This window comes from Ursus maritimus, unplaced genomic scaffold (genome assembly GCF_017311325.1).
Source record: "Ursus maritimus isolate PB19 unplaced genomic scaffold, ASM1731132v1 scaffold_5, whole genome shotgun sequence".
In the NCBI taxonomy this organism is placed as follows: Eukaryota; Metazoa; Chordata; class Mammalia; order Carnivora; family Ursidae; genus Ursus; species Ursus maritimus.
The window spans coordinates 40,475,684-40,496,794 of NW_024426663.1; the positions used below are offsets into that span (position 1 = coordinate 40,475,684).

The 21,111-nt window shown below is 44.0% G+C and overlaps 1 protein-coding gene across 1 annotated transcript in view; it reads right to left on the minus strand.

The window, feature by feature from the left end:
- Window positions 1-18,766: 18,766 nt before the first annotated feature.
- The window catches only part of IPO11 (importin 11), a 203,463-nt gene continuing 201,118 nt past the window's right edge, over window positions 18,767-21,111 (minus strand). The window contains exon 30 of the mRNA XM_008691374.2: window positions 18,767-20,182. Coding sequence (XP_008689596.1) covers window positions 20,018-20,182 — 165 coding nt within the window. The 3' untranslated portion in view covers window positions 18,767-20,017. The remainder of the gene's footprint in view (window positions 20,183-21,111) is intronic.

Consider the following 21,111-nt stretch of genomic DNA (forward strand, 5'->3'; position numbering starts at 1 on the left):
AGATGGCATTCCGATCCTGTAGGGAGAACTTCTTGAGCTTACCTCCAGAAGTTCTAAAATGAGTAAGAGTGGACATCAACTCAACAAGACAAAAATCAAACTATATTAGTGAGCTTGGGCCATTATAACAAAACACCATAGACTGGGTGGCTTGAACAACAAATACGCATTTCTCACAGCCCAAAGGCTGGGAAATCCTGGATTAAGATGGCCACAGATTCGGCTCCTGTGAGAGACCTCATCCTGGCCTGTAGACAGCCACCTTCTTGTGTCCTCACAAGAGAGAGCAAGAAAGAGCTCTGGTGTCTCTTCTTTTCTTATAAGAGCACTAATTCCATCATGGGGGGGGGGCACCTTCAACCTCGTCTAGACCTAATTACCTCCCAAAGGCTCTACTTCCACATACCATCACATGGGGGGAGGGGAAGGGCTTCAACACACAGATGTGGGGAGAACACAAGCATTCAGTCCATAACACAAATAAAAAATCCACCCCAATTCCATTACCCATTTCAAACAGGATTTAGCTGTGTCTCACTTCACTCAGCCATCTGTTTGAATGTCACCAGCTGTCACCAGCTGTCCATGACCAAACTTTCTAAAACTCCAGCCATCAGTGTCTGCCTTTTCAATCCTCATACACGGCTTAATCTTTCTTCTTAGCAATACCGTGTGTGTGTGCGCGCGCGCGTGTGTGTGTGCATGTGTATAAGAACTATTTTTGATAGTCTCCACCTGTGAAAATATCCTGTAACAGCAGTCGCCAGCAGAATTCTACCTGAAATTTCGAGGAGGAAGCTACTCCAGCTCTTCTTCCCTCCCACCACATGGCCCTCCCTACCTGGGCTGTGAAGACGAATGTGTTACTGCATGTGTGGTGCCTATAAACTGACCTTCTCAAATCTTCCCTGGACCAACATGAAACTTGTTCTACCCATGTAACTGTATGGTCTTTCCTTAAAAAGGGAGTCCTGCTCCCACACAGCAGTGGGAAAACGAAATTTGTCCCAATCCAGTAAATTCAAACCACAATGGTATTTTTTTAGTTACTACTATTTGAATATGTAGTTCTTCTTGGGTAAATATTCAAATTCAGGTACTGTTGCTCTGGCTGACTGTCCAGTTGAGGACTCCCTTTGTTACCACCTACCTGCTCTGGTCTACGTCGACATCACCGGAGGGTCCTGTCCATGACCATCGATGGGCAGCAATGGCTGCTGGGGGAAGGCAAGAGTCACTCACATGACCAATGGGTTCAAGTTTGCTCCTGGTCTCATCCGACCTCCAACAGAAGGCAGTTGGCAGCCTCGCTTCCAGAATGACCTGAGCCTCACGGGAGACTTTGTCGGGCCCTACCCTTGGTAGTGGGAAAGAGTGCCCCTCCTAGACACTCAACCTTTGTCTCCGGGGAGCCCCACTTCTCCTTCCAGCAGAGGCTGCAGCAGAAGGGGACCCGTGGGCTGGCCACAAGCTCCAGCAGCGTCTCTCGTCTGCCCCCTGCTTTCATCACACCCACCCAGAGTGCACTGTGCCTCACCCAGTCACCTGGGGAGTCTTTGATCTCAGAGATTTGAGGGGGCCAGTCATGAAGGAAGGAGGGCACGCTTCATACTCGGTCTCAAGTACAGCCACAAGAAAAGACATTCTCTACACCACCATTGCCTATGCACAACAGCTGCACTACGCACAAAGCCCCACTGCCTGTGGGGGAGTGTGGAGACCTGGTTCCAGTCATTCCTGATTTCCTCCTGCCTTGTTTTGATAAGATTTGATCCTGTAGCGTTTGCTGTCTGCAGAGAGGACAAGGCAGGAAGCATATGGATCCCAGTTGATCCTTCTCTGTGTGAACACTGGAGCTGGAAGCCCAGCTTCAGAGCTTTGCTTTCTCACTTGCAGTGTGCCCTTGAGCAAATCACTTAACGACTTGCATGCCTTCTCCACAGACGGGGTAATACCATGAAAAGTAAATAAGTTAATACATACAAAGCACTTCAGGATTATTTCTGGTACAGTGGCACACAGTAAGCGCTGGGCCATAATTACTCTCGGAACAAGGCTTCTCTCTGGAGGTAAGGGCTCCTGCTACGTCTGCAGCGGGTTCAGATGATTGAACCAATGTGCCACTCAGCTGCACTGCACCCCCTTGGCAGGCCGTCCCTGCGAGCTCAAGGAGGGTTATATTAGCGGCTTTTAGTGAGACGTGGGGAGAGCAGGACGTGCGCTCTCAGAAGAGACTGACTTGGGTCCTGGGATGATGGCAAAGTTGCTTTTCAGAAATTCGGCTTTGCAATTTTCACCTGCTCAGTCTTATTCTTTTGCTGGTTCAAGAAAAGACCTTCCTGGCTTGACAGGGAAGGTCGCTGCTCACCAGGCGTTTTTCTGTAAATGCGAACATCTGCTTCCGACAAGCACGGGCAGGTCATCTGCACAGATCACACAGACCTGGCAACTCCGAAGGGGCCGCAGGGTTACCTGAGCAGGAGTCTTGATATGTCTGAAGGAAGCACAGTCGTGGTACTGTGTCCTTTTTGGCTTTTGCCTCGTCAGTGGTGAAATGCAGCCAGTCTCTAGGAGCAGAGACCCGTGGGGCAGCTGGAGCTGGCAGCCTTCCAGCCCTGGGGCCTGGCCGGCCTCACGTGCTCTGCACAACGCGGCGGGTGCCCTGGCAAGGGTGGGCTCGACAGGCGGAGGAAGAAGCACCTCTCCTTTGCGGGGAGACCCAGGGAGCAGCCAGTGTAGGCCCCGGTGGGTGTTACCTTCTTTCCCAGAATTCACGCTCGCGCACGGCCTGAGAGAGAGTGCGCATGCGTATAGGGATGGGCCTCCCTGGCTGAGGCGGCGCGTGCGTGGTAAGCCTGGGGGAAGGACTGAGCAGGGCAGCGCTTGAGAAGGCTGCGTGGCAGGGGGAGGTAAAGGGGAGTGGCCTGGCGGGCGTGAGGAGGCAGGGGACAGAGGTGAAGAATGGATGGCAGGAGGCACGTGTGTGACATGCTTGAAGTGCACGGCCCGATGTCGGGCAGGCTGGTTGACGCCAGTGACGACAGTGGCCAGCCATATGACTCAGGGCAGATTACGTGGCCTTTCTAAGCCTATGCTCACATCTAGAAAAGGGAGGAAACCGTACTCTTACGGGTATTGTGAGAATCAAATCAAATAGGTATTACCACCATAATTATTTTTGTTGTTATTTGGTGGGTTATAATCCTCGGTCCAGAGTGAAGGAAGGTATTCTTCGAGGAATGGGACCAGCTCGTGGGTGGCTTTCCAACTTAAGAGTCTTTTATATGATTTTTCGATGAAAATGGAAAGCCAACACATTAATCTACAACGAGAAGCACAACTTTAGAGAAGACCAGACTCTTGGGCTCTAACAAAGCACCGTCTCTGGAGATGGGTTTTCGGGGGATGACAGCCCCGATGTTAGTTGCCCAAGGCTCTCTCCCCAGGACTCTATGGTCCTGACCACCCTGACCTCTGCGGAGTCTGATGTTCCGGAATCCTACTGGAAGTTACTCATGGGTGATGTGTAATTTGAAATGATTAAACGGTGTTAGAGAAGAGTGGTTTGGGACTCTGCGTGTAAGACTGAGAAGACAGGGAAGGAGAGTGGAAGGGAGGGACAAGGGAAAGGAAAGAGAGGAATAGGAGAAATACCCTAGAGTGCCCAGGAGCGTTTAACTGCACTAGCTAAAAGCCACAGCCAGCAGTAGAGAATAAAACTGCGTCAGGTGTCCAGTCAGTCCCTGCAGTCTCTGTGGTAAAACCAGATTCTCTATTTTATACCACATGGAATTTCTTACGTCTCATTTTGGGTAGTCGTTTGAGGGAAACAGCCACCTTTATGAAAGAATAGGTATCACATACATATTTCAGGACTCTGAAGTAAGTGTAGAACAAAGCATGTCTTATTTTTTTTTCTAACAATGATGGAAAATTGTAATTTCTGATAATAAAAAGGCTGTCATAGCATCTTATGTTCACTGAGGTGGAAACCCCAGAATGGCCTGCCCCGGCCTGCATTACCACACTCTACCGAAGAAGCTTGCCAATGGGCATGACTGTTGGGCTCTGGGCCAATGAGCTGAGGCTGGGGGGATCCCACAAGACCATGTCCGGAGCTGTGAAATCCTGCAAAGAGCGTGGTGGTCAGTGTGCAGGGTTGCCAAGGCCTTGCTAGATACCATGGTGAGTTTTCTCTTGAGGCCCCTTGGTTGGGCCGAGGTCCCAGCTCATTCTGCTTTTCACAGTGGAAGCTCAAATCCTCCAAATCTGTTTGTGGCGGCTATGCAGGAACTTTGTCACGGTCTTCCTCACCCACCACCTGTCTGTCCTAGTTGCACTCACCTCCTTATTCTCGATTCTGGCTCTTGTCTGTAGTCTTTATCCACGTGTTTGGACTTGGAGCTCCCAGAGAAGAGTCTGAATCTCTGAACACTCTCTGTGGATCTTCCACCCTGGATGTGCTGCAGACGCTAGTTTGGGTTCTTGGAAAGCAACTCTGTGCTCTGGGTCACGGCCACTGCAAGTGTGGCTGGGCTGCCCCTAATGGAACTGCCGAGCTTCCTCCTCATGCTTCTGTCTATGAAGGAAGGGGTGCAGGTAATGCTAGGATGGAGAAAGCTCTCCAAATACTCTTGCTTGTCTTCTGATAATAGTAAGAAGTGTTTAGATCTCTCTTGCTAAAGAGAAAATAGCCAAGAGCTTTTAATGCCAAGGTTCCACAGTCATTGAGTTATCTAAGAAGTATGGCTTCTTAATGAAGCGAAGCTGGATGAGTCTTCTGGAAGAAGTCTAATTAAGTGTACATGATAAAGCCGGAACAGGAATCAGAACAGTGAGAAAGTGTCTCTCCTGTTCTTTGATGTTTCCTCCTTTACATAGCTTTTTAAAATGTAACGCTTAGTAATACTTACACAGCAGAGCTGTTTGCCTCAGAGAAAAAGGTATTAATTGAAAATTTTACAGTTCTGATTTGAGTCTCATATATTCAAGTGCATTTCTAAGTAGTTATTCTGGTAGTTATAACTCTCTGTGCATTAGAAATAACTGGAAAGCATATAAAAAATACAGATGACGAAGTCCCACCCCCATAAATTCTGGCCCAGGCATCTGTTCTGTTAGCATCTGTGTTGTTTGAGAACCACCAGTCTGGCATCCCTCAAACTTTAAAGTGCATATGAATCACCTGGGAATCTTGTTAAAAAAAAAAAATACAGATTCGGACTCCCTGGATCTGGGGTGAGACCTGCGATTCAATAATTCTAACAAGCTCTCAGATGAGGCTGCTGCCCGTCCCCACATCATCCTGTGCCCAAAAGGCACAAACCACCAAACACAAGGCAGCCTCTCACTGCCGGCGGCTGGGCCCAAACTGGAGATCAGCCACAGGAGAGGAAATCGTGAGACTCCTTAGGACTGAACTCACAACTAAGTCATGAAGTGATTAACAACGGATTTGATGATACCTCATCTCAGCAAAGCCACACATACGCTACACAGCTCAGGATTACTATATGATTGTTTATGGATGAGAAAACCAAGATTCAGAAAGTCACGCAGTCAGTAAGTGGGTGTGTTGGTTTTCTACTGCCGCTTTACGAAAGACCACAAACTTAGTGGCTTAAACACGGCAAGTTTATTATCTTTTGGTTCTAGAAATCAGAAGTCCTAAAATCAAGGCACTGGCTCCAGGGGCCTCTATGACAGAATCCATTCCTTCTGAGGGGCTCTAGGACGGAATCAGTTTTCTTCTTTTGGCAGCTTCCAGAGGCTACCTGCATTCCAAAGGGTCCCTTTCTCCATCTTCAAAGACAATATCTCTGACCCTTTGCATTCATTACATCTCCAACCATAACTGGGAAAGCACCTCTGCTCTTAAGGACTCATGTGACTGGGCCCACCTGAAAAACGCATGGCACTCCTGCATCTCACGGTCTGTACCTTCATCAAATCTGCAAAATCTCTTTTACTATGAAAATGAACATATTCCCAGTTTCCAGGGATTAGGGCACAGACATCTTTTGGGGGCCGTTATTCTGCCTACCACGGTAAGAAAACCAAGATTTGGAACCTGGAATCAAACTCAGATCTGATTCTAGAGTCCACACTCCATCCAGGATACAACTCAAAATGGCAGCCACATTGAGTGGTGGTGTTGTGTCTTCTGGAGACCAAATCAAGAGTGGAGTGTTAAGTCAGCTGCTGCTGTAGCAGCCTGAATTCCATTATCATTTTAAATTGAACTAAAATAGGATTTTGTTTATTGCAGTTCATTTTGCATTCTCCTTAGACTCAGTGAAACCCAGTTCTTCTGCACAATGGCAGTGCCTTGGGAGAAAGCACAAATATCTACCCGCAGTTCCCACTCGTTATTTAACCTAACTGAAAAATAAGATGGAAACTAAGGGATATTCTTAAGATTTGGCAATGAATTACTTATACTTCCAAGCAAGCATTCTGAAGCAAGGTTAGTAAATGAGCCTTGAACATTGAACTCTCTTGCAGAAAGTTTGATGACTACTGAGGGGCCGTGATCACCTCATCACTTAGACTCCCCACCGCCACAGCAGACAGGCAGTCCTGTCGACAGAGATTAGCCCTTACAAGGAGCCAAAACCCATTCCACACTTCATGAGTGCATTCAGAACCTGCTTTTAGTTTTTGAGCAGCTGTCCCATCCACAAAAGCAGGCTTATAGCTATCAGACACATCATGAGGACAATGTGAAGAGAGAATTTTTTTTTTTAAAGATTTTATTGATTGGAGAGAGAAAGACAGTGTAAGTGCGGGGAAGGGGAAGAGGAAGAGAAACTCAGGCAGACTCCAACATGAGCACACAACCCCACCCGGGGCTGGATCTCACAACCCAGAGATCATGACCAGAGCCAAAACCAAGAGTCAGGATGCTCAACCGAATGACCCACCCAGGTGCCCTTGAACAGAGAAATATTTAGTGTCAATTCTCTTAAGCCCCTCTGCTATAGTTGAATGATGTACCCCTGCCAAAAAAATAACTGAAGTTCTAACCCCCAGTACCTCAGAATACGGCCTTATTTGAAAATGGGGTCTTGCAGATGTAATCAGTTAAGATGACTAGTTTCCTCATAAGAGTAAAGAGGCACAGAAGGTGCCCACGTGGCGACGGAGGCAGAGACTGGAGCAAGGCATCTACAAACCAAGGAACACCAAACAGCACAGCCAACACCAAGGGTAGATGAGGCAAGGAAGGATGCCCCCTACAGGTTTCAGAAGGAAACCCATCCTGCCCATACCTGAATTTTGGATTCCTAGCCTCCAGAACTGTGAGAGAGTAAATTTCTACTGTTTGAAGTCCCCCAGGTTCTGGGGCATTGCTACGACAGCCCTGGCAAACTGAAAAAGACCATCTCTCAAGATGTTACAACTTCTTTTTCTCACTTTACAGAATGGATGTGTTTTGGAAAAGGTGGGTGAATACAGATCCAACAGTGGTCAGAACAGGACTTAAACACTAGAGATGTGGTCCCAGAGAATGATTTTGATTCCAGGATGTTATCTAAACCACACCATAGAAACCCTGCCAGGACACTCTTCATTATAAAGTTGACAGGCATTTCTAAGCCTGGCTTCGGGAAGAAGTTCTACAGTAACTATGGAGCCCGGACCTAGGAGACAGCTCAGCAGTGGCAGCGGCCATCAGCTGAGGACCCGCTTACGTGTAGAGCACCTACTGTGCGACAAGCACCGTGCTGGGTGCAGGACGGGCATATTTTTCCAGACTATTACTCCTCCCTTTTGTAAAATGAAAACAAAAACAAAAAACATTTTCCTCTGGGTTGTGACCTCCTGCAGAGGGGGAGAAGGCGAGGAATGACCGAGATCATCAAGAACTCTCTTCCCCAGTCCCACCATGAGCCCTGTCATCCCTGGCAGCGCTCCTCCTTCTGAGGCGGTATCCTCAGTACCTGTCTCTCACGGCCTCCACCTGCCAGTCCTTCCACGCCGCCCATCAACCATGCCTGCCGCCTCTGTTGTAACGGTGTCAGCATCTGCAGGCCACTGAGCCCCCTCGTCACCCCTCCTTGCCTTTCCCCTATCTGCGCTTCCTTTTTACACGTCTTAGGATCTGCAGCCCATCATCGGGCTCGAACTCTGTCCGTCTCCAACTTTCAGCAACAGCATCTGCAACCCCCCACCCCCCCACCGTCTGCACTGAGCTGTACGAGATTGCTGGCGAGAGTCACACACCACAGAGCTTCGTCTCACTCCGAGTTCAGCAGTTCCTATTCAGAGCACCTCTTAAAAACTCCTCCGATTACTTCTATTTTGACCATCACCACTGTTAAACATGATTAAAGACAAGTTAGGTGATACAGAGAGACTTTATGTAACAGGAGGCATTCAAGTTTGGGAAGTGGGCAGCTCATTCCCAAGTCCAGAGAACTGCAAAATAGGGCGGAAGGTAGGAAGCCCAGCACCCTGGGCCAGAGCAGCTCTACCCTGCGCCTAGAAATTTGTTTCCATACTACTTTAACCCAAGCCACCATCGTCTCCATCCTAGACTTGCCACAGTTTCTGCAGAGCCTCCAGTCACTTGTCCTCTCCACCCAATCTCACCGTCCCGTCCCCCACACATTGCCTTCTGACTGCATTCAGGATTCTGACTTTGAAATGCAAACCTGTTCTTGTCACCATGCCACTCTCCCTGGAGCTTCCTATTGTTCTTAGAAGAATGACAGAAACTGACTTTGGCCAACAAGACCCTGTGGGAGGCAGATCGGCAAGGTGCCTCCCCTGCTCTTCCCACTCAGGCCACGTGAGCCCTCCCATGGGCTCCCTCCTTCACGCTGCCACGGAGCCTTTTTCTACATTGCTCCTCTGACAAGAACACTCACCGTCGTCCCACACTCCATGCCATGTCACCTCCTCATTCTTCTCACCTCCCTGCCATCATCACCTCCACAGAGACTTAGCCTTCTGTAACTGCCGAGGCCAGACCTGCCTATCAGACGCCCTCAGAGCTCAAGGCCACGCCTCCGTTTTTACATTTATTTGCAGGCTTATTTGATAGGTGTCTTTCCCAGTAGACAGAAAACTCAGAACAAAAACAGTCTTACGCGCTTCTATCACTGTATCCTTAGCACCCAGCATACGTCACAGGCAGGCACTCAATAATTTGTTCAATGAAAGTTGAGTGAATATTTAATTTTCACGACCACCTGGAAAGGAAGCAATTATTCCCATTTTTCAAATGAGAAAAATTAAGAAGCTGGGGAAAATTAAATTACTTAAGTAGTAGATAATCAAAGACTCATCCAGCTTGTCTGATTATAAAGCTCATCTTCTTTCCTGTGTACTCTATTTCTCAGAATGTCACACTCAAATGTCACAAAATAGTCCCTGCTAACACCGCCACAGGCAGGGTCAGAGATAACATCCCCCTGGGGCTAAATTCAGGGGAGAAAACCTTTTCCATCCAAAAGCATATTAGAATTTTCTCAATAGCTCTTCACCTAGTAATTCTGTTTCTAGTAATTTTAAGGCAATTTTAAGACATGTACACAGGCGTTTATGAACAAGGATGTTCACCACAGTACTATGTTCAAATAGATAATCAAATTTTGATACGTCCTCACAGGGAATTTTTTATGCAGATACTAAATACAAATTTTTAAGAGAATATTTAAATGATGAGAAAATGGTTAAATAGAACACTTAATAATTAAAAGGGCAGCAGACTAGCAAAAGGACACTAGTATGATCCCAATTTGGGGGGCAGGTGTTTCTATCATAGCGAAGAAAAATAAAACAAGATACAGCAAAATGTCAACTGGTTATTTCTAGGGAGCAAGATTATGGACAATTTATATTTCCTCCCATATACCTCCTTGTATTTTTAACTGTTTACCGTGAACACACATTGCTTTTACAGTGAGGAAAAAATGTAATTAAAAAGCAACTGAGCATATAATTTGCTCAAAAGATTTCTCCGGTGTTTTAACAGTTTTTCAACTGCTATTTCTGAATTATTTCAGGGACAAAATTGCTAGTCTTTTGAGGAACCTTCCTTTTTTTAATGTTCATCTTTTAGGTTACTTATATAACGGAAGACCGTACGGAGAATACACTCGACCAACTGCTCCAGCTCTCCCACGTTAAGGGCCTGGAAGTCATCATTCCGTTCCTTATAGTAAAACACAGGACAAACTGAAAATCAGTGACTTTTTTTGGACTCCTCAGAGAACTGAGCATGCAGGACCAACTGTCTGCGTAAGGAGTGCCGGAGCCAGAGAGTGGCAGCATTACGACTGGGGGACACCGTCTCCGGGAAAGCCTCTTGCTTTGGTGGGCATTACCTCCAGGAGCCCCACCACTGTCTCGTGGGGGAAGATCAGACAAAGATTTCTTCATGGCTCTGGCAGGTGGATGGGAAAGGTAATGTTTGTGAAACATGCCAGAGAGCCTTCTCCATAACACAGGCCTACTCCCCGGGGAAGCACTTTAGCAAGGCTTTGTCCTGAAGTTGTGAGAGAGTGGCATTCCTCTCACTCCAGCCCCTGCTAGCCTTCCTGTCTCACCTTCAGGGATGGGGAAGTGTAGAGAGCAAAATGGAGTCTCTCATGTCAAGCAGGGGCCTGAGTCAAGCAATGACGCGGGCAGTTAAGGTACTGCCGCTGGAAAATGTCGCCGGACCCATGTCAGCTAACGCCCCAGAACTGATAACCAGAACTGGAGGAGGTCTGCAGGGACCCCAAACTGAAGAAATCCCTTTAAAAAGGGAAGGATTTTGGCAGCAAACACTGACTCTTCAGACCTGACCCCTCGATGTCCGACCACTTAAAAAAGACAACAGCCACCGAAGGTTCTGCCCAATGGATCTCTGAACAGAACCGAGAGCCTTCGCTGCTGTAACCGAAGAAGCAGTCAGTGCCGAGAGCTGACTCGACCAGACGGAGGCCTCATGTCAACTGCACCCCCACAGACTGACTTCACGTTTGGTTCGTTCACTTCCTGCGCCCTTCTGTTAGCTTGTTTGTCGTGTAGCTTGTCTTCTGTCCTGCTCTATGTGCTGTGTAAGAAGCCAAGTTTAACTGCATGGTGAACTGTCACTGAACCTGCTTTATCATTGTGATTTAACTTCGCTTTATGACTGAATAAAGCTGACATTGTAGAAAGACACACCTCGTGTGTGTGTCTTCGTAGCATGCTCATGGGAATAAGCTATCCAAGAAGAAACACATGTGAAGGGTCGTAGGCCAGAAACTCAAGCTCACTAAGAGACTCGAGGTTTAATCCTAAGACTGGAGAACACTCTCTTCTCCACACACTTTGGAACTACACCAACAGGGCTCCAGTGTGATGGTGGATTGTTGAAAGAGCTGTAAGATACAGGCTTTCTGTATGGAGGAGTACTTAGGGAAGCCCAAAGAAGGGAAACAAAACAAGAACCCCAGAATTTGAGACCCACAATACCACGAGCTACACCAAACATTAATCACAGCCTAACTCTTAGCTAGATTAACATAAAAGCTCACACTGGACAATTATTTATCTCAGTTTCTTTTTTTTTCTTTTTTAAGATTTTATTTATTTATTTGACAGAGAGACAGAAAGAGAACACAAGTAGGCAGAGTGGCAGGCGGAGGAAGAGGGAGAAGCACACTCCCTGTTGAGCAGGGAGCCCCATGGGGGGCTTGATCCCAGGATCCTGGGATCATGACCTGAGCCAAAGGCAGATGTTTAACCAACTGAGCCATCCAGGTGCCCCTTATCTCAGTTCCTATTACCCCATATAGTATGTCCAACTTTCAATAAAAAATTACAAGGCATGTTAAAAGGCAAACAAAACACACAGATCAAGTTCTGTGATCAAAAAGAAATTAGCGAAGATCTCAATCAAGTATCAAAATGAGACTCATATATGACACAGAATTATCAGATAGGGAAGTTAAAGTGACCATCATTAACATGTTGAGGGCTCTAAAGAAAAAACTAGACAAAAAACAGATGGGTAATGTAAGTAGAGCAATGGAAATTCTAAGAAAGAATCAAAAGTGAATGCTAGAAATTAAAAACATTGAACAGACATAAAACAAAAAAGACATCCAGGTGTATCATGTTCAACCTGCAAAAAACCAAAGACAAAGAGAAATTATCTTGAAAGAAGTCAGAGGGAGGGAGGGAAAACCATTCTGCCTGCAGAGGAATCCCTATAGAGAGAGGAATAAGGCTAAGAATAACAGTGGCCTTCAAGCTCTATTACGAAGCTGTCATCATCAAGACAGCACGGTACTGGCACAAAAACAGACACACAGATCAATAGAACAGAATAGAGAACCCAGATATGGACCCTCAACTCTATGGTCAACTAATCTTCAACAAAGCAGGAAAGAATATCCAATGGAAAAAAGACAGTCTCTTCAACAAATGATGTTGCAAAAATTGGACAGCCACATGCAGAAGAATGAAACTGGATCATTTTCTTACACCATACACAAAAATAGACTCAAAATGGATGAAAGACCTAATGTGAGACAAGAATCCAACAAAGTCCTAGAGGAGAACATGGGCAGCAAGCCCTGTGACCTCGACCACAGCAACCTCTTGCTAGACAGGTCTCCGAAGGCAAGGGAAACAAAGGCAAAAATGAACTATTGGGACTTCATCAAGATAAAAAGCTTTTGCACAGCAAAGGAAACAGTCAACAAAACCAAAGACATTGGACAGAATGGGAGAAGATATTTGCAAATGACATATCAGATAAAGGGCTAGTATCCAAGATCTATAAAGAACTTATCATACAGTATGGTGACTAACATAATATAATAAAAAAATCATTAAAAAAAAAAGAATTTATCAAACTCAACACCCAAAGAATAATCCAATCAAGAAATGGGCAGAAGACGTGAACAGACATTTCTCCAAAAACATACAAATGGCCAACAGACACATGAAAAAATGCTCCACATCACTTGGCATCAAGGAAATACAAATCAAAACCACAATGAGATACCACCTTACACTGGTCAGAATGGCTAAAATTAACAAGTCAGGAATCAACAGTTGTTGGTGAGGATGGAGAAAAGGGGAACCCTCTTAAAGGGCTGGTGGGAATGCAAGCTGGTGCAGCCACTCTGGAAAACAGTATGGAGGTTACTCAAAAAGTTGAAAATAGAGCTACCCTATGATCCAGTAATTACACCACTTGGGATTTACCCCAAATTGTTTATAGCAGCGATGTCCACAATTAGCCAAACTATGGAATGAGTCCAGGTGTCCATCAACAGATGAGTGGATAAAGAAGATGTGGTATATATATACACTGGACTACTACTCAGCCAAAAAAAGCAAGCAAGCTTGCCATTTGCAATGACATGGATGGAACTAGACGGTATTATGCTAAGTGAAATAAGTCAATCAGAGAAAGATTACCATATGATCTCACTCATGTGTGGACTTCAAGAAACAAAACAGAGGATCATAGGGGAAGAGAAGGAAAAATAAAACAAGATGAAATCAGAGAGGGAGACAAACCATAAGAGACTCTTAATCATAGGAAACAAACGAGGGGTTGCTGGAGGGGGAGTGGAGGTGGGTGGGAGGATGGGGTAACTGGGTAATGGACATTAAGGAGGGCATGGGATATAATGAGCACTGGGTATTATATAAGACTGATAAATCACTGACCTCTACCTCTGAAACTAATAATACATTATATGTGAATTAATTGAATTTAAATAAAAATAATTTTTAAAAAGAATCTTAAAGAGTAACAGTGAGCTTCTCTTCAGAAACCATGGAAGCAAGAAGACAATAAAATGAAATATTTAAAGCACTGAAAGAAAAAAACCCCACCAACTTAGAATTCTATATGCAGCAAGATATCCTTCAAAATCTGGAGATACTTTCTCAGACAAGCAAAAACTGCGAGAATTTATCGCCTGAAGACCTGTCCTACAAAACAAAAAATGTTAAAAGGAATATTATATAGGTCACAAATTTGGATCTACATGAAGAAAGGATAGCGGAAATAAATGAAGGTAAAATCAAATCTTGAGTTTTAAATTTTTAATTGATCTATAAGGTAGCAACGTACTGGTGATTATAGAATATGGACGAGACAAGTGATAGCAACATCAGAAGGGTGGGGAGGAACTGGGAATGCTCTGCTGAAAGGTAAGTACAGCACACACACTACGTATGAAGAACAGTGTTATCTGAAGGTACATTAAATAGGTACAGTATAAACAGAGGCAACCACTAACTTGTAAATATATTATATGTATTATATAATATATGTAATTCAAATTAGAATACATTGGAGGAGGCACCAGGAACACTAGGCTGTATGCCTCACCTTCTGGGCCCATTTCTTCATGTGTGAAATAATAAAGTTAAGACAGTCATTTCTTACTCCCTTCCTGCTCTAAATTCTACGGCAAAAAGAAAAAAAAAAAATGAAGCAAAATAAGTAAATAGCCAACCTTCCTTTAACTCTATCTACAAGGAGTGATATCTGCAAGGAGGAGCTTTTGTAAGGTATAATTGAAATAATCAATTCCCTAATCTATTACTTCATTAAATTTAGGCTTTCCTATTTCCGTACTGTGAGTTTGCCTTTAGCAGGCTTATCTATCAAGTATAATAAAAAGTGACACAGATGTTAGAATTACTAGACTTATTAGATAGGGAACTTAAAATGTTGCTCACCTGGTTCCCCATTTCTTCATGCATCGTGCTGAGTAAAGAACACCAGGCTGAAAGGAAAAGACCATTTCACGGTATTGATTTCATCGCCAGAGACAGGACAAGATACACGCCCTTTAATCCAAAAAGGAAATAAACCAAGCTGCTTTCCTTTCCTAAACAGAGCTCATACTTAGTGATCACCTCCAGATCTGTCTATAGACTTTCCTTCCCTGGCTGTCAGTACACTTCTGAGGTCAGTGTATGCGGTTATGAGCTACAACTTACTTGTCAATCAAAAAGTTTTGCCCTTCTAGATCACTGCTTAAATTGCAGTTCATTAAAAAAGGAAAAAGAAAAAGTCACTCTGGAGCTAGCCTAGAGCACACTGGGAAAATGACCTGCCCCTTCTGAAATGAGATACTGATCTTGCTTCGGGTTAAAGCTACTGAGAAATATTAAAAAGCTCACTTGAAGGTCTACTCACAGTCTCATCTCCAACCTTTCCTGCTCTAACCCCTCGCAATAAAAATCCCCAACTGGCAGACTTCGAGTCACAAGGCCAATTTCCAAATTTAAAGTCATGTGCCCAGTACCAGACAGATAGAAATGTGCTAAGCCTCACTGGACTCCTACCTGTTCTAGCAGTTACTTCCATTCCATTTTTGTCCTACTGGGAAATTAAAGTGGCATGAAAATCAATACTTCATTTTGAAGGAAGAAAGGGCTGGATGTCCAGACATCGATACATTCCTTCCCAGATTAGACAGTTCTTCAAAGCACACTTGACTAAATAAATTCCAATGGCCCAAATAAGTTGGATGCAGGCATTAGCTGGAACGAAGAACAAATCTTGTTTGTTAAGATCTTGGGCTAATTGGAGACTCTATTTGTTAGAGTAAGAAAGAATTGAAGAGAAAACATGGTCAGTGCCTCTCAGTTTTGAATTTTATCCAAATGTTTCTGACCCTAAGGAGTCCCTCAGGCCAGGAATTCAACTGCTCAGAACTAAAAATGGAGAAATTCTGACTAATAGTGATAGCCTTTTCCACGGTATTAAGGTTATTCACACAAGGGCTCTAAAGCTCTTCCTCAGACAACAGCAGGGGCTGCGGAAGAGTCTGAGCCTCCACGGCTGGATGGTTGGTTTGTACACCACTTCACAGGACATCAGGTTCGGTCTAATTTGGATGTGATTGCGACAGAATGCACTTTTTGAGGAGAAAAGGGTGATTTTAACCCGCTGTTTCAGATGTCACAGTACTAAGATCAAAGCTGCACATTTCAGGAAATGATTATTTTCTTTTCTCTCCCCATTTTGCCAGCTGATAATGTACTGCTTCTCTTCCTAAACCACACAAAATGAAAACTCTAAGTCTGGCATGTTTCTGCCTTTTAAGTCCAGCCCAAATGTGATAAAGCATTTTAAAGAAAAAATAAATAAATAAAATAAAAACTATTTTTGCCTCTTGGCCAACAGCTTACAAACCCAAATGAGAAACAGGAAGACAGCGCCTCCCTTTGTTACTTCATTTTTAGTGGTGTGTGAGTTCGGGTCATACTGGTATTCACTAAGATCTACATACCTCTCAAAAACATGAGGGACTGGGGGACAGAGGGGAGAAAGAGGAAAAGAATAGGAAAGAAATAGACGTTGGCTAGGAGGTGTGCCAGGGCAATAACGGATTTTCAGAACTTGAAAAGGTTGATGAAACCCACAGGTACAAGACCTTTCTAAGGTTAAAATAAAATTGCACAACTTTTTGTGAATGAAAAGGCAAGTCAGTAGTGGTTAAGAATTCTAGGGTAAAAACAAAACAGAACAAAAGAAACAAAACCAGCACTGGAAATTTCTGGGACTGTAAGGTTCTCTTTGAAAACTTATCCTTATAATGGAGAGGACTGGCTGACTTTAACCATTACAGTATGACCAGTATGACGTGACGCTGACGTCACGTGCCTCTGGACGTGATGCCAAGGCAGGTAGACCACGTTACCAATGCAGTCTCATTGCCAACCAATGTTAACTGCATCGAATTATGAGCAAACAATTAGGACCCTGGACCGTAAACGATATTCTATTAGATGACTACTTGGGATTCTTCAAAAAAGTCAATGACATGTAAAAAAGACTATTCTAGGTTTAAAAATTGAACAACCAAATGCAACGAATACACATTCAAAGGATTCTGGATCATAAGACTAATGGACAGCATATAAAAGACATCTTCGGGGCACTGGGGAAAATTGGAGTATGAACTGTGTATATTATTGCGTGAACCTTCTAATATATTAGTGGATACACAGAGAAATGCCATTCTTAGAGGTATGCTGGACTATGTGCGGGTGGAGTGTCTATATCCTACTTCCGTATGACTCAGCAAGAGTAAGCGTGTGTGTGTGTGTGTGTGTGTTTAAGAATGGAGAATGTGTTAAAATTAAACAATTTGGTGAATCCAGATAAAGGGCTGTTGGTCATTATACTATTCTCTCAATGCTTCTGTAGACTAAAATGTTTTTATAAGTTGAAGGAAGAAAGTATTTGTGTTTTTCATGACATGTACCTCTTGTCTTTCCTTCATCACTTCTCCAACAACTTCTAAGTTTCTGTTTGTGTGGGATTTATAAGGTTTGTAGAAGTAGAGCAGAAGACCACTACCCTTAGTAGGCGAGTCTCATGTTTTAATTTGTGGAACAAGGGATTAGCTGTGAGGCTGTCGAGCTCTGACAGTTCCAGAATCTCACTGATGGTACTGTATGTCAGAGTAATTTCAAGTAGCTCTGAGTCTGAAATCAGAGCGTCCCAGTTCCAGCATGCCACTGATTTCTACATAACCTCGCCAAACTATGCTGTTTCAGGGTAGTTTTTAAATACATAACAAATTACACAGTGCCAGCCTCATTCTCTTTTGTATACGATCTCCTTCTCTCACACTCCTGTTGCTCCAGAACATACGTTTCCATTAGAACCACTATTTTTTAATAGCATGTTGGCAAATATGAGTTCCCACCAAAGCATAACATTTCATAAGGTATAAGCACCCTGTTCTAACCCCAGAATTTAACATAGAACCATGGCACAAAAACAGGAACTTTAACAATTACAACCTAAATAGAGGAATAGGTAAAATAAAGATCTAAGGTGAAGGTTTTTCAAGGGAAATGATAAACGTGAGTGTTCAACATGTAATGATGTGGTTTCTCTAAGATGACTAGTAGGAGAAAGACACGGGACCATTTATAATAAAAACTTTGAAATGTTATTGTTGACCACATGGGCCTTTGTGAGAGGAATGGGAGAAGTCTCTGAAACATAACATAAAGAGAAAAGAAGCTGTATTTATGGAATAGAAATGATCATTACCTTGTATCAGGAGCCACATTTCAACGAGAGGCCTGGCTGAGGTAACTCGTTTGTCCAAAGCTTAATACGTTTGCTATAAGGCTGCATTAATGAACAGAATTCTATAAATCAATACTTGTATTTTATGTCTAATTGAGCACTTAAAATTTCAAGATACGTGACTTTTTTTTCTGAGCTTTGTTAAACATTTCCTTCTTAATGTCCCTTACTTAAATAATGTTACTTAATGTTCCCTCTTAAAGCCTATTTTAAATATTTCAATATAAAAAAATGAACCAAACTCTTCCCCTGAGGTAAGTTTTTGACTGTTTCTGCAAGGTAGCTATTTTAGTAATATTTACTATAAAGCTATAATGAAATCTGTCGGGAACTGGAAAGATGAGTTATCTTACTATAACTGAAAAACTGGAGCACATTTGGGAATTTCTGGTAACGCTGGGAATAGTGCCCTAAATGAAAATAATTACATCAATAAAAAGAAATTATTCTTCTTAGATCAGTCTTGAGGACTGAATAAAAATGATAAAGAAATATCACATTAAAGGAAAGCTTTACGTCTTTAAATGAAAAGAGAAACTTAAAGAAGAATAACTAGGATTTGCTACATACAGCACCAGCACCTACCAGGGCACAGCCAACACCCAGAGTATGAAAGAAAACAACCCTTTCAAATCCACGGGGCAATTTTTACAAACTCATTTTTTGTGGAGCAGGAAAAATAATCAGACAAATCAAAGGTATCTTTGGAAAATTTAATTTGGACCATATTTCTTTCTCTTGCTGAAAACACCAAGTATTTCCATACATTTTGGGTTCCACAGCTTACAAAGGGGCAGTGGGTTTCCTGCAGTCACATACTGTACCCAACTTTCTATAGAAAGATCAGACATTTTCCAACCTTGCTTTTGAGTATTTCCTTAAAAATGCTTTAAAGGTTCCTTACAACAAATGGCAAGTAAAACAACGTAAGGCTTTATTTTCTCCTTCTTCCCCTTTTTTGGTACTGCGTGTTGGAGGAATAAGGAAGACTTGTCACGTGAGTGTTGGTACCCTGGGGACTGCTGCTGGGTCCTCCGAGGTGCACCCATAATACTGCGACCCCGATGCCCCCCTGTGGTGAGGAACCTGGGATGGGTTAAGTGCGGAGTGGCCTGTCACAGCCACGTCATAGCACAGGAGGGTCTGTGGGCTGCCCGGGGCTTCTCGGGGCTCACAGTGCTCCTGACCCTCAGGAGTAATGAAGGAGCTAGGGCCAAATCACGACCAGAGGTCTCCCACCCGATACCGCAGTACCCCAGGTTCCCTTCTGCGGGCCTTACAATACGCATTTAAAGACTAAATGTAATTACTGAAAATAAAACGAGAAAAAAATCCCTTTACTAATTTCTTGTATCAAATTAGTAAAATGAAAATAAAAGCATTTGATAAAACACATTTTCTATGTCAGATGAAAGCAACTCCCTTGCAAGATAACCTCAGTAATATATATTTGTCACTATTTATATATTTTTGCCTGGTGCACAAATTTCTTTAATTGCATCATCTGAACAGCTCTGTCATCTTTCAAACTTGCAGTTTCATTAGCTTAAAAAAGGGATAAAGCAGCCAAATTAATACTAATTCTGGTTGCAGAAAGACATCGCAGACATGAACCTTCATCTTCTCAAGTGTTAAGAGCACATGATTAAAAGGTAATCACACGGTTTCCTCTCTTAACAGAAAACTAAGCAGCTAGTGTCATCAAATCTATATCTAGTAAACACAGGGCCCCTCCGAAATATAAAATTAAATTCTTTTGAGGAGTAGGTTTGTGATTTTAGTTGTGCGGGATTTACATGTATTCACTCAATCTTGCAGTCAAAATGCCTGGTCTTCACTTCTTTGTCACACACAGGGACTTCTCCACCGCCTCAGCAGGCTCTCACACAGACGGCAGCTGGGCTCCTCGGCTGGCCTCAGGAAGGGGAGGCCGCCGCAGCTCACGTGCTCTCAGAAGCCCTGCAGAAACTCCTGTAGCTGCGTGACGATCTCTGTGTCCACGGTCTCCATGAGGGACTGGAAGCCTTGCTCCCCCAGGAGCTCCTGCTGGGCCTTCAGCTTCTCGTAGATGAACTGCTGCAGTGACACGGTGTGCACCGGGTCCTTCAGGGCCAGCTGTGGGACACAGAGCAGCCACACTGGGTTAAAGAGGCAAAACACGTCCCTCTTACCTGTGACCACGAGGCTTTGCGGTCTCCTCTGCAGCCACACAACTGCTTCCGCCTCCCTTCTGACAAGAGATTCTCGAACAGTCACCCTGTGGAAAAGTCGGCCCAAGATTTCCTTCCATCTGTCTAGCCTCAGTTCCCGAGGGCCTCGGAGCCGAAGCTGTCTGACGAGCCCAATTTCTCAACAGCTCAGGGTTCCTCCATGTAAAGAATCAAAACCTGGTAGAACGCGCTGCAGAGCAAAGAAACACAACCGTCCGGGGTTCCCTGGAGGAAGGTCAGGTGCTCCCGGGGCCCTGCAGGGAGGCCCTCGGGCCTGACAGAGGAAACCTGCCCTGTCCTGTGCTGTGCTGCTGTACTACTGACATTCCCATATATGCTCTGGTTAAGAGAAAAAGAGAAAGAAAAAGAATAAAGAAAAACAGATTTAAAAAAACAAACACGTACTCCTCCTCTCCCACTGGGGTATTTGGAAATCAAAAGAAAGAGAATGAAAAGTAACCCACCATTCCACGTCCTAATGAGAGCGATTAGAACAGAAAACGCCACGGCCTCTTTTGTCTTTCTGTGAGTGCGACACACGTACAGATACACAATTAGTGCCGCTCTTCACATTTACACTATCGCACAAGAACGCTACTCCAACACATTTTTAAGAATCCTGTATCTATTAATGTCATAATTTTTTGTTACAGGCATGTTGAAATCATATTCCTCTGGACTGGTCACCTAAGGGGTTTCATTTCAAATTCATGCCACCTTTGTCCTGCCTCCTAGTTATAGTTTCCATTTGTGGTCAGTATTTTCCAGTTTCGTGACATTGCTCAAACAGGAGGTGTGATCCAGCTACTTCATCTCCCTGAAATAGAATGGAGA